The 15,250-nt window shown below is 37.2% G+C and overlaps 1 protein-coding gene across 1 annotated transcript in view; it reads right to left on the reverse strand.

Moving 5' to 3' along the window:
• LOC129217255 (colorectal mutant cancer protein-like) overlaps positions 1-15,250 on the reverse strand; it is a 118,185-nt gene that overhangs the window by 19,874 nt on the left and 83,061 nt on the right. Inside the window, exons 5-9 of the mRNA XM_054851529.1 lie at positions 14,346-14,488; positions 14,130-14,239; positions 5,177-5,301; positions 3,123-3,335; positions 1,622-1,855 (exon numbers count right to left, since the gene is read on the reverse strand). Coding sequence (XP_054707504.1) covers positions 1,622-1,855; positions 3,123-3,335; positions 5,177-5,301; positions 14,130-14,239; positions 14,346-14,488 — 825 coding nt within the window. The remainder of the gene's footprint in view (positions 1-1,621; positions 1,856-3,122; positions 3,336-5,176; positions 5,302-14,129; positions 14,240-14,345; positions 14,489-15,250) is intronic.

A 15,250-nucleotide genomic window follows, 5' to 3' on the forward strand; every position in this document is an offset into this window, starting at 1 on the left:
ATATGTATAAGGATTGAATATTATAACACTTTCTGTCTTAGTGAGAACAATGCATATATGTTTATTCATATGATAACATACACTTCATTTTCATATTGCATATAATAATTCAATAATGATACTTAACAAGATGAGGTGATGATATTTACAGCATTTTCATGCAGAAAGTTTCGCTTTTATCAAAATCAAGAAAAATAACATGAGGACGTTAAAAGACAAAATGATGGACAAAAATATGAAACATAAAGATTCAAAGATACCTGAACTGTTCATGTATTAATAATAAAATAATGGTACAAATTTTGTAAATTGACTTGAAACTGCATTTGACCCTGTATTTGACCTGAACTTGCAACAATAATACGTCTGTATGTGTAAGCAGGACTGGTCTGATGGTATATAGCACTCTTGGATAAGTTTAAAATACTGCCTCAAGAACTTCTCCTTTTTCACCAACTAAAAGACTATTGCTTTAATTATATAAAATAATATCTATCAATCAATTTAAAAATATCAATAATTAACTGGATAAAAACATTATATCTTGTGCATACAATAAAAATTGTAATAAAAACAGAAAGCTTTAAGTAAAGAAGATATTCAATTTTGTACCCATCAACTTACAAGATAAATTATAGTGGGCTCTCTCAGCCAATTTCCTCTACTAAGAATTACCTTTTTATTACGGCAGTCAACATGATTAAAAGGAACTTATTGATTCCAAAAGAGACCACCTTAAAATACAGGGTTAGCATAAAAGTATATCCCGGTTTTAAAAATTTACATTTCATAAACTATTACACTTACCACTATAAATGATACAAAAAAATAAAGATAAACTATGAAAGTTTTTTGAACATAAGTAACTACTTAAATGTGCACGTTTCCCGCTAGCGCAGCCTGAGATTCCTTCCAGAAAGGTTTTTTTGGTTACAACAGTCCTTATATGTGTATTAACTACTGTATTAGGATTGACAACAATGTTAAAACCAAGATCTGAGGAGGGTATTTTTATACCCAAACCTTCCCCTTCACTACGTCACTAACGTTCTGGAATGCTGGATTGGCCGTACAGGTGATGATTTACCCTTTATGCGTTTGCCAGCCAGATCCCCAAACCTAACCCTATGGGATTTTTTTTTAATGACATTTTGTCAAAGAGAGTGCTTATACACCATTACTGCCCACAACATTGCAAGAAATGAAAGATCGCATATGTGTAGCATTACAAAAAATATAATGTGAAATACTCCAAATTGTATGTTAAAGATTTGTGTCACATTAGGAAAGGAGCACACATCGAACATTTGAGCGTGAAAATAAACTTCCACGCTTTTATCTTTATTTTTATGTATCATTTATAGCGCTAAGTGTAATAGTTAATGATATATAAATTTTTAAAACCGGGATATTCTTTTATGCTAACCCTGCATATAAAACTTATTTGAGGGGCGGGGGGGGGGAATAATTAAATTAATCCATTCAAAAATTACTTAATGTAACTTTTTAAAAACCAATTGTACCAAAATTAATAACTGAAAATATTTTGTAACAATCCAGAATGTTACACTGTCATAAACCTAACAGTTCATACGTATGAACTTGTTAAAGAAGTACTTACTCCTAAGCTAGCTATCTCAGAGCCTAAAATATGACGGTCGCCACTTTCGACTTTCTTTAGTCTCACTCGTTCTGCCATTTTAGCAATAGGAACATCTTCCCGAGAAGTTGGTGTTCTTTCCCCAGTTGTAGGATTTATGTGTGGGCTTTTACTTCTAGTAGGAGAACTTCCTGTTTGTGAGCCCTGAGAACTTTGCGACTGTAAACTAGCTAATTTGGCTTGAACTTCACGAATCTAAAAGTAGAAATACAAATTAAAGCAGTTATAAGACTTAGCTTAATATAAAGCAATATCAGTTAATTCTCATTAATGAACTAGAAAATCACCTGTCAAGATATGACAGGTGAAAATTGCTTCTACATTTGAACAAAACAATTGCCTTTTTGAGAATATTTTGATAGTTGAAATTTTAACCCTAACTCCAGTGGATGAGCTCCAGTAAATAGCGTTCATTGTTGACCACTTTTTCTTCATTCTACTAAAATGAGTCTTACCAGTAAAACAGTTAAGGTACCGGATCCGGTTCAGCCTCGTCAAAATGAATCATTTCCCTGCATGTCAAACATTAGCAAAAAATATTTTCAAATTATCATGTGGCGCAAGTTTTATTGTTGATGATGTCAGGAGCCTTACTCGATGATTCGCTATCATATATATGAGAATGGTTGATCAATGAATGAATGAACACCCCTTGCTGAATGAACAGTGAGTACCCTCTGTTATAAATAAGGTTTCAAAAGCTTTTCCTTAAATGATTTGGTAGCACTAACTTCCGTCTATATGACTCCGAAGAAATGGGTGACTACAGATAAGGTCATCTATAAGCGCTGGTTATACAAGCTCATTTACAGGATTGCTTTACCTTTCTCCAATTAAAACAGGGGTTCCTAACCTGAAGGTCATTACCCTATTTAGGTCGATAAGCATTTCTAATAGGATCTTGAAATCATTCCTACTTTTAAAATTCATAAAATTTAGAATTTAAAATCATTACATAAAGGAAAACATATACTATAATTTTTATTTTCTTTTGTATTAATTACTGCTGGTGTGAAGCTTTCCTTGAAACCAAGGATGTTTGTGACCCGAAATTTCCAAAAACTTTAAAAACTATGGGTCGCCCTTTCTAAAAATTTTGGGCTAACAACACATTCTGAACTGAAAAATTGTTTAAAGTAAATAAATAAATAAACTGATAAATGTTTTTTTCCATTGACTTTAATGATTTTTGTATGCATGTTTGAAGAGTTTTCACAGGGAAGGGGAGCTTTCTTATAGTTTCAGAAAATTTCAGTCTTCAGTAAATTTTACTTGAGTCCACTATCACCCCTGGTTGAACAGACAGTTTATTTCTGCAGGGATAAAGACAATGCCTAAGTTTCTAAACTTCAGCCAAGTGCTACTGGACACTTACAGCAGAACTCTTTATTTATTATCTTTTTTTGAAAGCATCCAAAACACACAGTAAGTCCATTTTAATATTTTTAATTGAACACATTACCCTCCTCTGAAATTTGTCCCTTTCTTCTCTACAACTGGCAAGGGCAGCTCGTGTTCTGTTGAGCTCGGTCTCTTGCCGGCCTAGCTGATCTTGCAATGCAGCATTTTCAGCTCTTAAAACAATGACCTCCTCCTGAAGCTGGGAAATTTGTAAGCTGTGACAGGATGTTGCTCTACTTTCTTTAAAAGCATCAATCTCTTTATCCCTGCCATTCTGCAATGGAAAAGCAAAAAAAAAAAAAAAAAAAAAAAAATCAAGGTTGTAATGTACTAGAAATTTTGCTTAAAAAATTTTGTTTTCCATATGAGGCAGTGAGAAGCAAAGGGATGTAAATAAATGTCAAAATCAAAATTAAAAATTTGGAGGTAAGCTGTACAGATTGTAGGTGTGAACCTCTCCAGTGTCTTGGGGCGAGAGATAGTACTAGTAACCCCATAAGTGCTGCTATACAGCATGATTTGGAAAAATGTTTCAATGAAAGTCTACATAGCACTGCAACTTTAAACATATTTCACTCAAAACTTGAAAATATCCACTAACATCCCTTTGCTTCTCATTGCCTCAAATGATAAAACTATTTTTGACACAAAGATGTTTGGCAAAAAAATCAATGAAAAATAAATTTAATTAAGGATAAATGTGAATTTTTCTAATCAAACCAGAAACACACACACACATAAAATCACAATTCATTTTCAGAATAGATTTGGATCATAAGTAACAACCAATGTTTGGTTAAATTACTCTTAAAATAATGTTTCTAAAATATTCATTTATAGCATGTAACAGTCTGGATGAGTAAAAAGGCTCAACTAACTAGAGAAGTAAAATGTGACGTTAACTAAATTAATTGAAAAACTGAACTTATAGACTTGAAATTGCGTAAATACAGTTTAAATTTTTAATTTTTTCCACTGTAGGAACTAGAAGATTGTAAAAAAATTAACTTTTATGAAGTACTATGCTAGTATAAATACATTGGTATTACTAATGTATAACAATTGTGAAAAACATATTTTTCAAATTTATAAGTTGAATTAAATGAAATAATGCTCAATACAATACTCATATTGATTTACCTTTATCAGTTATACACACTGACATACGAGTCTCAATTGAGGCAGTGAGAAAAAAAGGGATGTAAGTGAACATTTTCAAGTTTTGAGTAAAACTCATTTTAAAGTTCTGATTCTATGTAGGCTTTCATTGGAAAGTTTTTCTAAGTCTCTTGCCATAAAATAGAGGAGGTTTGTCTTACCATTTGTACTGGTAATCTCTAAATTTTTAGTTTTGGCACTAACACCCCTTTGTATCTCACTATCTCAATTTTGTTAATAATGGGGTCGTTTCCAAAATTTTAAAAGCATTTTTTTCTGAAAGAGCATGTTTAAAAATATAGGTTATGACCATTTTTTAAACAATTTGTTCAAGTTTAATATTTTAAAAAATTACTTAAATCGGTGTGCTTTCATTGTTCATGTTTCTGCCGAGTGACATCACAAATGATGAAATGCCATGCAATGTTGCCATTCACGAAGAAAAATATTTAATTCGCATCTTTACTACGTGTATTGGCAACAATATGGTTGATAGCAAGCGTTGAGTGCAATATTTAATTCGCTTCTTGATCATCATAACGTGGAAACATGGTAGAAAGATGCACTAAATTGTATTATTTGTGACGTCATCAAGACCACGCCTTGTTTTCAAAATCAGACATTTAAAAAAATTATTTAAAAAATAACTGTTGGGAAAATGAAAGTATTTTCTGGGTCCATGTTATTTTTTTTACTCATTCTATCAATTTCAGTGACTAAAAGTAGTACTTTTGACTGAAGGAAACAACCTCATTTTTGATTCAAAAAAAAAAAGTTCCCGATCTTTTATTTTTTACTTTAACTTCATTAAATGTTGCAAGTTTTACGCTATCAAGATACACTTGTAGTATATTTCTCCAAAGAAACGTAATTTCGGTCAATGTAAATAAAATAATTGCAATAAAGATTATTTAGACTATTCAATACAGAATTTCAGAAACAGACTACCAAACGAACCTGTACTTGCTGATCTTCTGAACTTTCATTATCACCAAGACCACTACTAGCTTCTTCCCCTTCTTGCAAAATTGTCCGAGAAACTTCATTGCGTGAATCTTCCTCTCCACCAAATCTCGAGAGTTCTGATTAAAAAAAAAGTACATAAAAAGCTTAAAAAGCATAAAAAGTATAAGAAGATATACTTATTGCTAGCAAAATGTAAGGTTAGGAAAAAGGAGTAAAACAAAAAATGTAGTCTTTTAATTTTTTATAGCACAACAGCACTACATTTTGAAACAGACAATAATTGAAATAACTTCCTATTTATACAAAAATTGCAGTTTTGGAAAAATATGTTTCAGAAAATAAAATTTTTGTAGAACAACTTCTTGTATTATCAAAAAAAAAAAAAAAAAAAAAAAAAAAAAAACAGACATGTGGATAAGTCCCTTCTTAAACAGGATAAAAATGCTTTTTCACAAAGTAAAACATTGCTCACATGAATGTTTTTTTTTCTCCCAATTTTGTGATCATGTAAACAGCAGAGATTACTGTGCAAATAATTCAAATGAAGTTATTCAGACATTTTTATAAACCATTTAATAAGTAGCAGCCTCAAATAATAATAATAATAATAAAGAACAATAATAATAATAAATAAACAAAAAAAATAATAATAAATTAACAAATAATAATTATGATGATAAATTTAAAAAAATAATAGTAATAAAATTAAAAAATAAGGACTAACATTGAAAATCACACATCAGGATCTTACACACCATGGACATATCTAAAGGAGAGCAAGAGGAATCTGCTGCCCCCCCCCCCCCCATCCCTCCCTTTCAAAATAAAAAGCATTTCAAATAAAAACAAAAAAAAATGTGTGTGTATATATATATATATATACACAGTTGGCTCTCTGTTTAACGATGCTCTATTTAACGACGGCTTTTCACGGTCTCAGATGGTCCACTACAGTGTTGAAAGCATTCTATTTAAGGACGTTTTCTACATAAGGACGATTTTTTGTACTCCCTTGAAAGTTGTTAAACATAGAGCCAACTGCATATATATTGTAACGGATTCGGTGCGACTTCCACTTTCTTGAAATGAAGACACAGTTCTTGATAAAAACACAGGAAATTTATTTACACTATGTACAGGAAAGATCTTCAACAACTGCTAAATTATTCATCAGCAATTAAGCAATTATCACACAACACCGTAAACTCAACGTTTACACACGTATTTACTTCCAAATACGAAAACAACACAGCGAAATGCCTCGCTATAAACAGAGCAAAAATCTTCTCAGTTCGAAATCTGAATCGAAACTAACTGTTTATCCATCGCTAACGGCTTAAATACACCGAAAAGAAATTTCTCAAATATTCCACGCGCTTCTGTAAAGTAGTAGACCGTTATCAATGAAAAGAAAGAAAATAGGGGTCGTATACTTTAGCCGAATGAAAAAGGGGTTGTATATTCATTACGGGAAACTAATTACAGGTTACGTTCCTACAATAATTACTATTTACAGAATTTGTAACATTGCCCCCTTCCTAAGGACTGCACGTCCCGGGCAGTACAATCCCCAGAAAGGGTGCCAAACTTCTATCACAAGTTCACAATCACACACATTAAATAATAACCAATAGTGCAAAGGAAACACAATAATAACAAGAAATATTACTAAACATTAAAAGCAAAAATTATCTACAACTTTTATGTTACCAACCATGGTTGTTTACGTAATACTCATGAACTATGGCCATAGTATGGGGATAACCGATCATAATGTACAACCCTAGGTTTTGCATTAGGTGATTTTTGGATCCTCACTACGACGTCATTCAGTCGGTTAAGGACTTTGTAGGGTCCATCCCAATGCGACTGCAATTTGGGTGACAGACCTTTCCGTCGGATGGGATTCCATAACCAAACCTTGTCGCCTTCGTTGAATTCATGTCCAGTAGACCTTGTGTCGTATCGGGTCTTCATCTTCTCCGCCGCGATGTTGATTCGCTCTCGTGCGAAGTTATGAACGTCTTCCAACCGGGCCTGGAGATCCTGGATGTACTCCTCAGGCAATGAAGGCGCATCCGGAGGACGACCGAAGACGAGATCACAAGGTAGCCGAAGCTCTCGTCCGAAGAGCATCTGAGATGGGGCATATCCGGTAGTCTCGTGGACAGCACTGCGGTAGGCCAGCAGGAACAAAGGTAGCTTCTTGTCCCAATCCTGTTGATTTCTGGATACCATAAGTGAGAGATTATTCAGGATTGTGCGGTTAAATCTCTCCACCATGCCGTCCGATTGTGGGTGTAGTGGTGTTGTCCTAGTTTTCTCAATTCCGAAAATTTGACATAGGCCCTTAAACACAGCAGAGATGAAATTCCTCCCTTGATCGGAATGAATCTGCAAAGGTGTTCCGTATCTCGAGATCCAATGTTGGACTAGAGTCTCTGCTACGGTAGTAGCTTCTTGATCTGGAATGGGATATGCTTCCGGCCATTTGGTGAAGTAGTCGATGGAAACAAGAATGTATTTGTTCCCATCAGCAGTTCTTGGTAGAGGACCCAGGATGTCGATCCCAATTCGTTCGAAAGGAGCTCCAACGTTGTACAGATGTAGCTTCCCTCTGCTTCTCTTCTTCGGTCCTTTACGAGCAGCACAGGCGTCACAAGAATGGCACCACTTCTCCACGTCATCCTTCGCCTTGCTCCAGAAGAAGCGCTCCCGAACTTTATTGAGAGTTTTCAAGACACCAAAATGTCCTCCAGTCGCACTACTATGTATTTCTTTCAGAACATCTGAAATCCTGGATCGAGGAAGTAGTAACTGCCACCTAGATGTCTTGCCGTCGTCAGATTCCCATTTCCGGTGTAGCACGCCGTTCCGTAAATGGAGTGAGTTCCATAAAGCCCAGTATCTTTTTGTTGCAGGACTGAAGATGGAAACGTCCTGCCAGCTAGGGCGTCGACTGTCACTTTCCATGAACTCTAAAATTGGTTTTATGTCGGGGTCTTCAAGTTGATCTTTTCGAACTTGGTCATCACTCCATGGATCAGGTTCTGATGATGTTGGAGTCACTGTCACCTGATAGGCGGTAGGGCTAGTCGTTCCATACTGTTTCTCGATTCGGGAACAATAGTGGCAGTTCTCAGGACAGGGTCTCCTTGATAAAGCGTCAGCATTACCGTGAGATAACCCTTTTCGATGCTTGATCTCCATGTCATATTCCTGGAGCCGCTGTATCCATCTGGCTATCTGGCCTTCTGGATTCTTGAAGTTCAAAAGCCAAGTTAACGAGGCATGATCTGTCCGAAGCAGAAATTTTCGGCCGTAGAGGTAATGATGGAAGTGTTCTACAGCTTTCACTATGGCCAGTAACTCCTTTCTGGTGACGCAGTAATTTCGCTCCGACTTTGATAAGCATTTGCTCCAGTAAGCGATGACATGTTCATTTCCGTCAATTTCTTGGGATAAAACAGCTCCAATTCCCTCGTTGCTCGCATCAGTGTCCAGGATGAAGGATTTTTCAGGCTGAGGATAGGCGAGGATAGGCGTTGATGTTAAAGCCTCCTTCAAGCGTAGAAATGCATCTTCGCATTCTTTGGACCATTCAAACTTTTGCTTGCTCTCCGTCAGCTTATGCAAAAGTCGTGCAATGTTGGAAAAACCCTTCACAAACTTCCTGTAGTACGTGCAGAGCCCCAGGAAACTTCGCAACTGATGGATGTTTTCGGGACGACTCCAACTCCTGACCGCAGATACCTTCTCTGGATCGGTTTGTACACCCTCAGAAGAGATGATGTGACCAAGGTAGTTCACTTCCCGGCGGAACAAATTACATTTGGACGGGCTTAACTTCAGATTGGCTTCCTTAAGCTTTTGCAGCACCTTCCTAAGATTTGCCAGATGTTCTTCGAAGCTGCGTCCCACGATGATGATATCGTCTAAGTAGACCAGACAGGATTCGTAAGAGAGTCCTTTTAACACTGTCTCCATAAGACGCTCGAACGTAGCTGGTGCATTGCAGAGGCCGAAGGGCATCACTTTAAACTGCCATAAGCCTTGTCCAGTTGTAAACGCTGTCTTCTCTCGGTCCTCAGGGTGTATCTCAACCTGCCAGTAGCCGCTCTTCAAGTCCAGGGTCGAAAACCACTTGTGTCCGGAAAGAGTGTCCAAGGTATCGTCTATCCGTGGAAGAGGGTAACTGTCTTTCTTGGTGATTTCATTCAGTCGTCGGTAATCGACACAAAATCTGGTGGAGCCATCTTTCTTTCGGACCAAGACGATGGGAGAGGCCCAAGGACTGGATGAGGGTTCGATTACATCATTCTCCTTCATCTCTTTCAGGAGGGTTTCAACCTCTTCCTTCTTAGCGAACGGTAGTCGTCTTGGATGCTGTTTAATAGGGGGGTGTTCTCCAGTGTAAATCCTATGCTGCGTTAAATTCGTACGGCCAACATCCTCCGATGTAGATGAAAACAGATGCTTGAAGTCGTCCACCAATTGTTCCGCAGCAGTTCTTTGATCTTTCGTTAATGGTGCACTCCCAATTAACTTCGATGTCAAGGACTCAGAAGACACAGTCTCGGGGGAATTGATTCTTCTAATGATGCAGTTTACTGGAGTACAAGTTGCTAACACTTCACCTTTCCGGATATTCCTTGGCCTTTCACTCACGTTGGCGACTCTCACGGGAATTACATCCTTAGAAAGGTCCACAAGCGTAGATGCTACCAGCACTCCTTTTAGGCTATTGCTTAGGTTAGGGTATTCAAATCCGCTCATCAAATAATTGCCCAAACAGATTTATCAATTCCCTCAAGGTCAGAATCATTAATACCTGGTTCCCTTGAAGAAAGCAATAGTTTTCGATTTGGACTCATTGAATACCCTAACCTAAGCAATAGCCTAAAAGGAGTGCTGGTAGCATCTACGCTTGTGGACCTTTCTAAGGATGTAATTCCCGTGAGAGTCGCCAACGTGAGTGAAAGGCCAAGGAATATCCGGAAAGGTGAAGTGTTAGCAACTTGTACTCCAGTAAACTGCATCATTAGAAGAATCAATTCCCCCGAGACTGTGTCTTCTGAGTCCTTGACATCGAAGTTAATTGGGAGTGCACCATTAACGAAAGATCAAAGAACTGCTGCGGAACAATTGGTGGACGACTTCAAGCATCTGTTTTCATCTACATCGGAGGATGTTGGCCGTACGAATTTAACGCAGCATAGGATTTACACTGGAGAACACCCCCCTATTAAACAGCATCCAAGACGACTACCGTTCGCTAAGAAGGAAGAGGTTGAAACCCTCCTGAAAGAGATGAAGGAGAATGATGTAATCGACACAAAATCTGGTGGAGCCATCTTTCTTTCGGACCAAGACGATGGGAGAGGCCCAAGGACTGGATGAGGGTTCGATTACATCATTCTCCTTCATCTCTTTCAGGAGGGTTTCAACCTCTTCCTTCTTAGCGAACGGTAGTCGTCTTGGATGCTGTTTAATAGGGGGGTGTTCTCCAGTGTAAATCCTATGCTGCGTTAAATTCGTACGGCCAACATCCTCCGATGTAGATGAAAACAGATGCTTGAAGTCGTCCACCAATTGTTCCGCAGCAGTTCTTTGATCTTTCGTTAATGGTGCACTCCCAATTAACTTCGATGTCAAGGACTCAGAAGACACAGTCTCGGGGGAATTGATTCTTCTAATGATGCAGTTTACTGGAGTACAAGTTGCTAACACTTCACCTTTCCGGATATTCCTTGGCCTTTCACTCACGTTGGCGACTCTCACGGGAATTACATCCTTAGAAAGGTCCACAAGCATAGATGCTACCAGCACTCCTTTTAGGCTATTGCTTAGGTTAGGGTATTCAATGAGTCCAAATCGAAAACTATTGCTTTCTTCAAGGGAACCAGGTATTAATGATTCTGACCTTGAGGGAATTGATAAATCTGTTTGGGCAATTATTTGATGAGCGGATTTGACATCACTTTCTGCAGGGAAAACGGCTATGTCTTCTCTCATCGAGTGCAGCTCATTAGTCTTGAAGTCGAGAGTGAAGTCATATTTCTTCAAAAAGTCCAATCCGAGAATGAAGGGGTCCGTGATATTAGCGACGAATGCCGTATGATGGTAGGTGGCATTCCCAAACACTATTTCGAAGTCCACTTTACCCTCAATCTCAATTTTGTCACCTGTCACAGTCTGGAGACTTACGCGTGGCGATGTCCACAGCAGTTTCAATCCAAATTCACGAGCCACATCTGTCCTAATGATTGTCACATTGGCTCCAGTGTCAACAATCAGTCTGCAGGGGTTCCCATTTACATGTGCGTAAATGAAAAGTCCATCACTGCCACTACTAGAAGAGGAAATCTGCAGAGCTTTAGTGGTGGTGATTTCCTTCCCTCGCGTAGCTTGGCGAGCCGGACAACTCCTTCGCAGGTGTCCTTCACTACCGCATTTCCAGCACTTCTGCTCTTGTTTCTTTTGGGCTGTTATGCTGCTCAAATGTCTTGTCAAGTCACCGAGTTGTCTCTCAAGTTCAGCGAGGTGGGACGACCTGGAATCAGACTCATCAGCTTCCTGAGTCTGGATTAGATGGCGATCCACACGGGTTGCTTCTTGGGCGGCCTCGTATCTCATCGCATACACAACGGCAGAATTCAGGTCTTTGACATCCGCCATCCGTAGAGCTTTCTGGATTTCCGGATCTCGAACCCCGTCGATGTAGTAGTTGAGTGCCAGGTTGTCTCGAACATCCGCAGGGCAGTCGTAAAAAGCAAGATGAGACAGTCTCTCGATGTCCGCCGCAAGCTCTTGCAGGGTTTCCCCAGTTTTCTGGAAACGGGACTTCAACTGGAGTCGGCTGAAATCTTTCTGGCACTTCTCACCGAAGCGAAGCTCCAACGCAGATGTGAGGGCGGCGAAATCCAGGCGCTGGCCGTCCGGAAGGGTCTGGAGAATGTCCGCTGCGTCACCTCTCAGGGATGCTGCAAGATGACAGGCCTTGGTAGCAGAGTCCCATCCGTTCGCTTCCGCCACTATCATGAATTGAGTTTTGTAAACCCGCCACGAAGTTTTCCCATCAAATGTGGCAAGTTTAATGGACGGTCGAGCAACCGATGTGGGAGCGCCAAACTGTACAGAGCTGCTTTCCGCGGTCGCCAATCTCGTTTCCATGTCCTTAAAGATCTCTTCTTTAAGTAGATGAAATCTTCTATCTTCATCTTCAAATTTATTTTCTACAGCATTGAATCGGCTTTCAACGGCACTAAATTTTTCTTCAATAGCATCAACTCGATGCTCTATGTCATTAAATTTATTTTCCATCACAGTCTTTACCGAAATAAGGTCGTTTTTAATTTCTTCTTGGTTAGACGTTAAGTCCTTTTTCAGCATCGTTAAATCGCTTTTTAACTGGTCTTGATTTGCCAATATACTTGCAGTCAGATCATTTTTTAATTGTTCTTGATTAGCCGCCATATCATTTTTTAATTGTTCTTGATTAGCCGCCATATCATTTTTTAATCGTTCTTGATTAGCCGCCATATCATTTTTTAATTGTTCTTGATTAGCCGCCATATCATTTTTTAATTGTTCTTGATTAGCCGCCATATCACTCTTCACAGAGGTGATTGCGTCAAGAAGTTGTTTTAATTGTTCATCCATTGCGCGAGTAATCACCATAAAAATAAAGTCCTAATTCAAAAAAAAGTCTTTATGAAAAAATGTCCGAAGTCACTTACTCCAAGAAAGTCCAGAAGAAGTCCCTGTTCGGGCGCCAAATTGTAACGGATTCGGTGCGACTTCCACTTTCTTGAAATGAAGACACAGTTCTTGATAAAAACACAGGAAATTTATTTACACTATGTACAGGAAAGATCTTCAACAACTGCTAAATTATTCATCAGCAATTAAGCAATTATCACACAACACCGTAAACTCAACGTTTACACACGTATTTACTTCCAAATACGAAAACAACACAGCGAAATGCCTCGCTATAAACAGAGCAAAAATCTTCTCAGTTCGAAATCTGAATCGAAACTAACTGTTTATCCATCGCTAACGGCTTAAATACACCGAAAAGAAATTTCTCAAATATTCCACGCGCTTCTGTAAAGTAGTAGACCGTTATCAATGAAAAGAAAGAAAATAGGGGTCGTATACTTTAGCCGAATGAAAAAGGGGTTGTATATTCATTACGGGAAACTAATTACAGGTTACGTTCCTACAATAATTACTATTTACAGAATTTGTAACAATATATATATATATATATATATATATATATATATATATATATAAAAGAAGACTGAGCAGGGCTTTTACATCCCTGCTAAAAATGCACTACAGAGTGCTTATTTAGCTCTCATCATTGCATTAAAACATAGCAGCAAATTCGGCAGCAAAATTTTCTTTGGAAATCTACAATGCAGATTAAAAATCCAAAAATAGTCTGTGGAATAATCAGACTTAGATTTCTTGTAAAATCTTTATCAGCTCCGTGATATACTGAAAAATTTTACATATTAAAAGTATTCTAAGCCTAGAACCATAGTCTAAATTAGAAAGCCCATTTATTAATCTGTGTATCCCTTCTCTAAACCCTTTCCAATAAACTACCAAGTTTACCTTATTTTTGGTAAATGTGTAGAAAAAACTTTATGTTTGGAAAAAGCTTGCTCGTGATTTTGACTTGAAAAAGTTTTGTAAAATGTACAACAGTGACTTAGAAAGATAAATCACTTTTATTACTCATTATTACTTTACGTTTAATAAAAGAAAAGACATGACTTTAACGCACCCACTGAAAAATAAAGGGATATTGCAAAAAAAATTCTGTCAAAGATTCATGTGAATCAATGAAAAAGGTGTTATTTTCTAATTAGTAAATTTTTCTTCAGTGATTTTAATATGGCAAAATTAATGAAAAGGTTTTGATACAAACCTCTTTCACTACAAGATTCTGTGATATTGTTATCGTTGCTTGTACAGTGACTTTGCGTTTCACTTTGCCTAGATTCTTCACCAGATTGCTGACTGCATTCATCTTCCTCTCTAATAAATAGTTTGAAAGCATTTTACAATACAGAACAAAAACAACAATGGAATGAAAATGATAATACGACATCTAAAAAAAAAACAATCAAAATTCATAACGCACTTTATCACATTTGCTCTCTGAGCTTCTAATTTCTTGGACAATTCTGCAATGACACTATGGAGTTCGGTCAATCTTTCTTCATATCTTAAAGCTTGCTGTTCTAACCTATCCTCCTGCTCTCTTACCAGCCTTAAGCGATCCAACTGAAAAAAAAAGGCAATTTTAACAAACTAGTTTTAGCTGCACACGGTATAGTACAATGAATTCTTATTAAACAATACTTGACTTTAAAAAGATTAAAATGTTTAGCAGTTCAAATGTTTTTATTCAAATAAATCAAATTCCCTTTTCATGCATAGGACACAATTTTACAAGTCGCTGAACCTTTTTTTTTTTTTCACATTTTATGACTTCAACCTTTATTTTTAATCCCCAGCGCAAAAAGGAAAAAAGTTATAAGTTTGGCAAGTCAGTGTATGTGCATATGTCTGTGGCATCGAAGCTCCTAAACAGATGAGCCAATTTTGATAGTTATTTCTCTCTTCGAAAGGTGGCCGAATGAGAGTGCTCTTAGCCAGGTCTCATCTTTGTAGACATTTAATAACCAAAGTTATTAATCACAAATTGAATTAGCAGAATTCAGGCTTTTTTTAAATCTGGCCCATGAGATTCATCTAAATATGAGGTGAGGCTGGTCGGGATTTTCTAAATATTTAGTTGAACAATTGTTCTTGTTAGAGAAAAAAAAAAAACTTTTAAAAAAGCACTGAAACTCATTTCATATAAAAGAAAAGAACGTGATCTACTGCAAAATTACCACATTTTGTTCCCAAACACCAATATTTGCATATAAGACAATAAAATATTAACAATAATAAAATCATTTGGTTAAAATTACTTTTAAAAAAGACAAACTATATTTGCATACTTCATGAATTTGGTTCGTTTTTAATTTTTAGGAAACA

Source organism: Uloborus diversus, chromosome 2, assembly GCF_026930045.1.
Source record: "Uloborus diversus isolate 005 chromosome 2, Udiv.v.3.1, whole genome shotgun sequence".
Lineage (NCBI taxonomy): Eukaryota > Metazoa > Arthropoda > Arachnida > Araneae > Uloboridae > Uloborus > Uloborus diversus.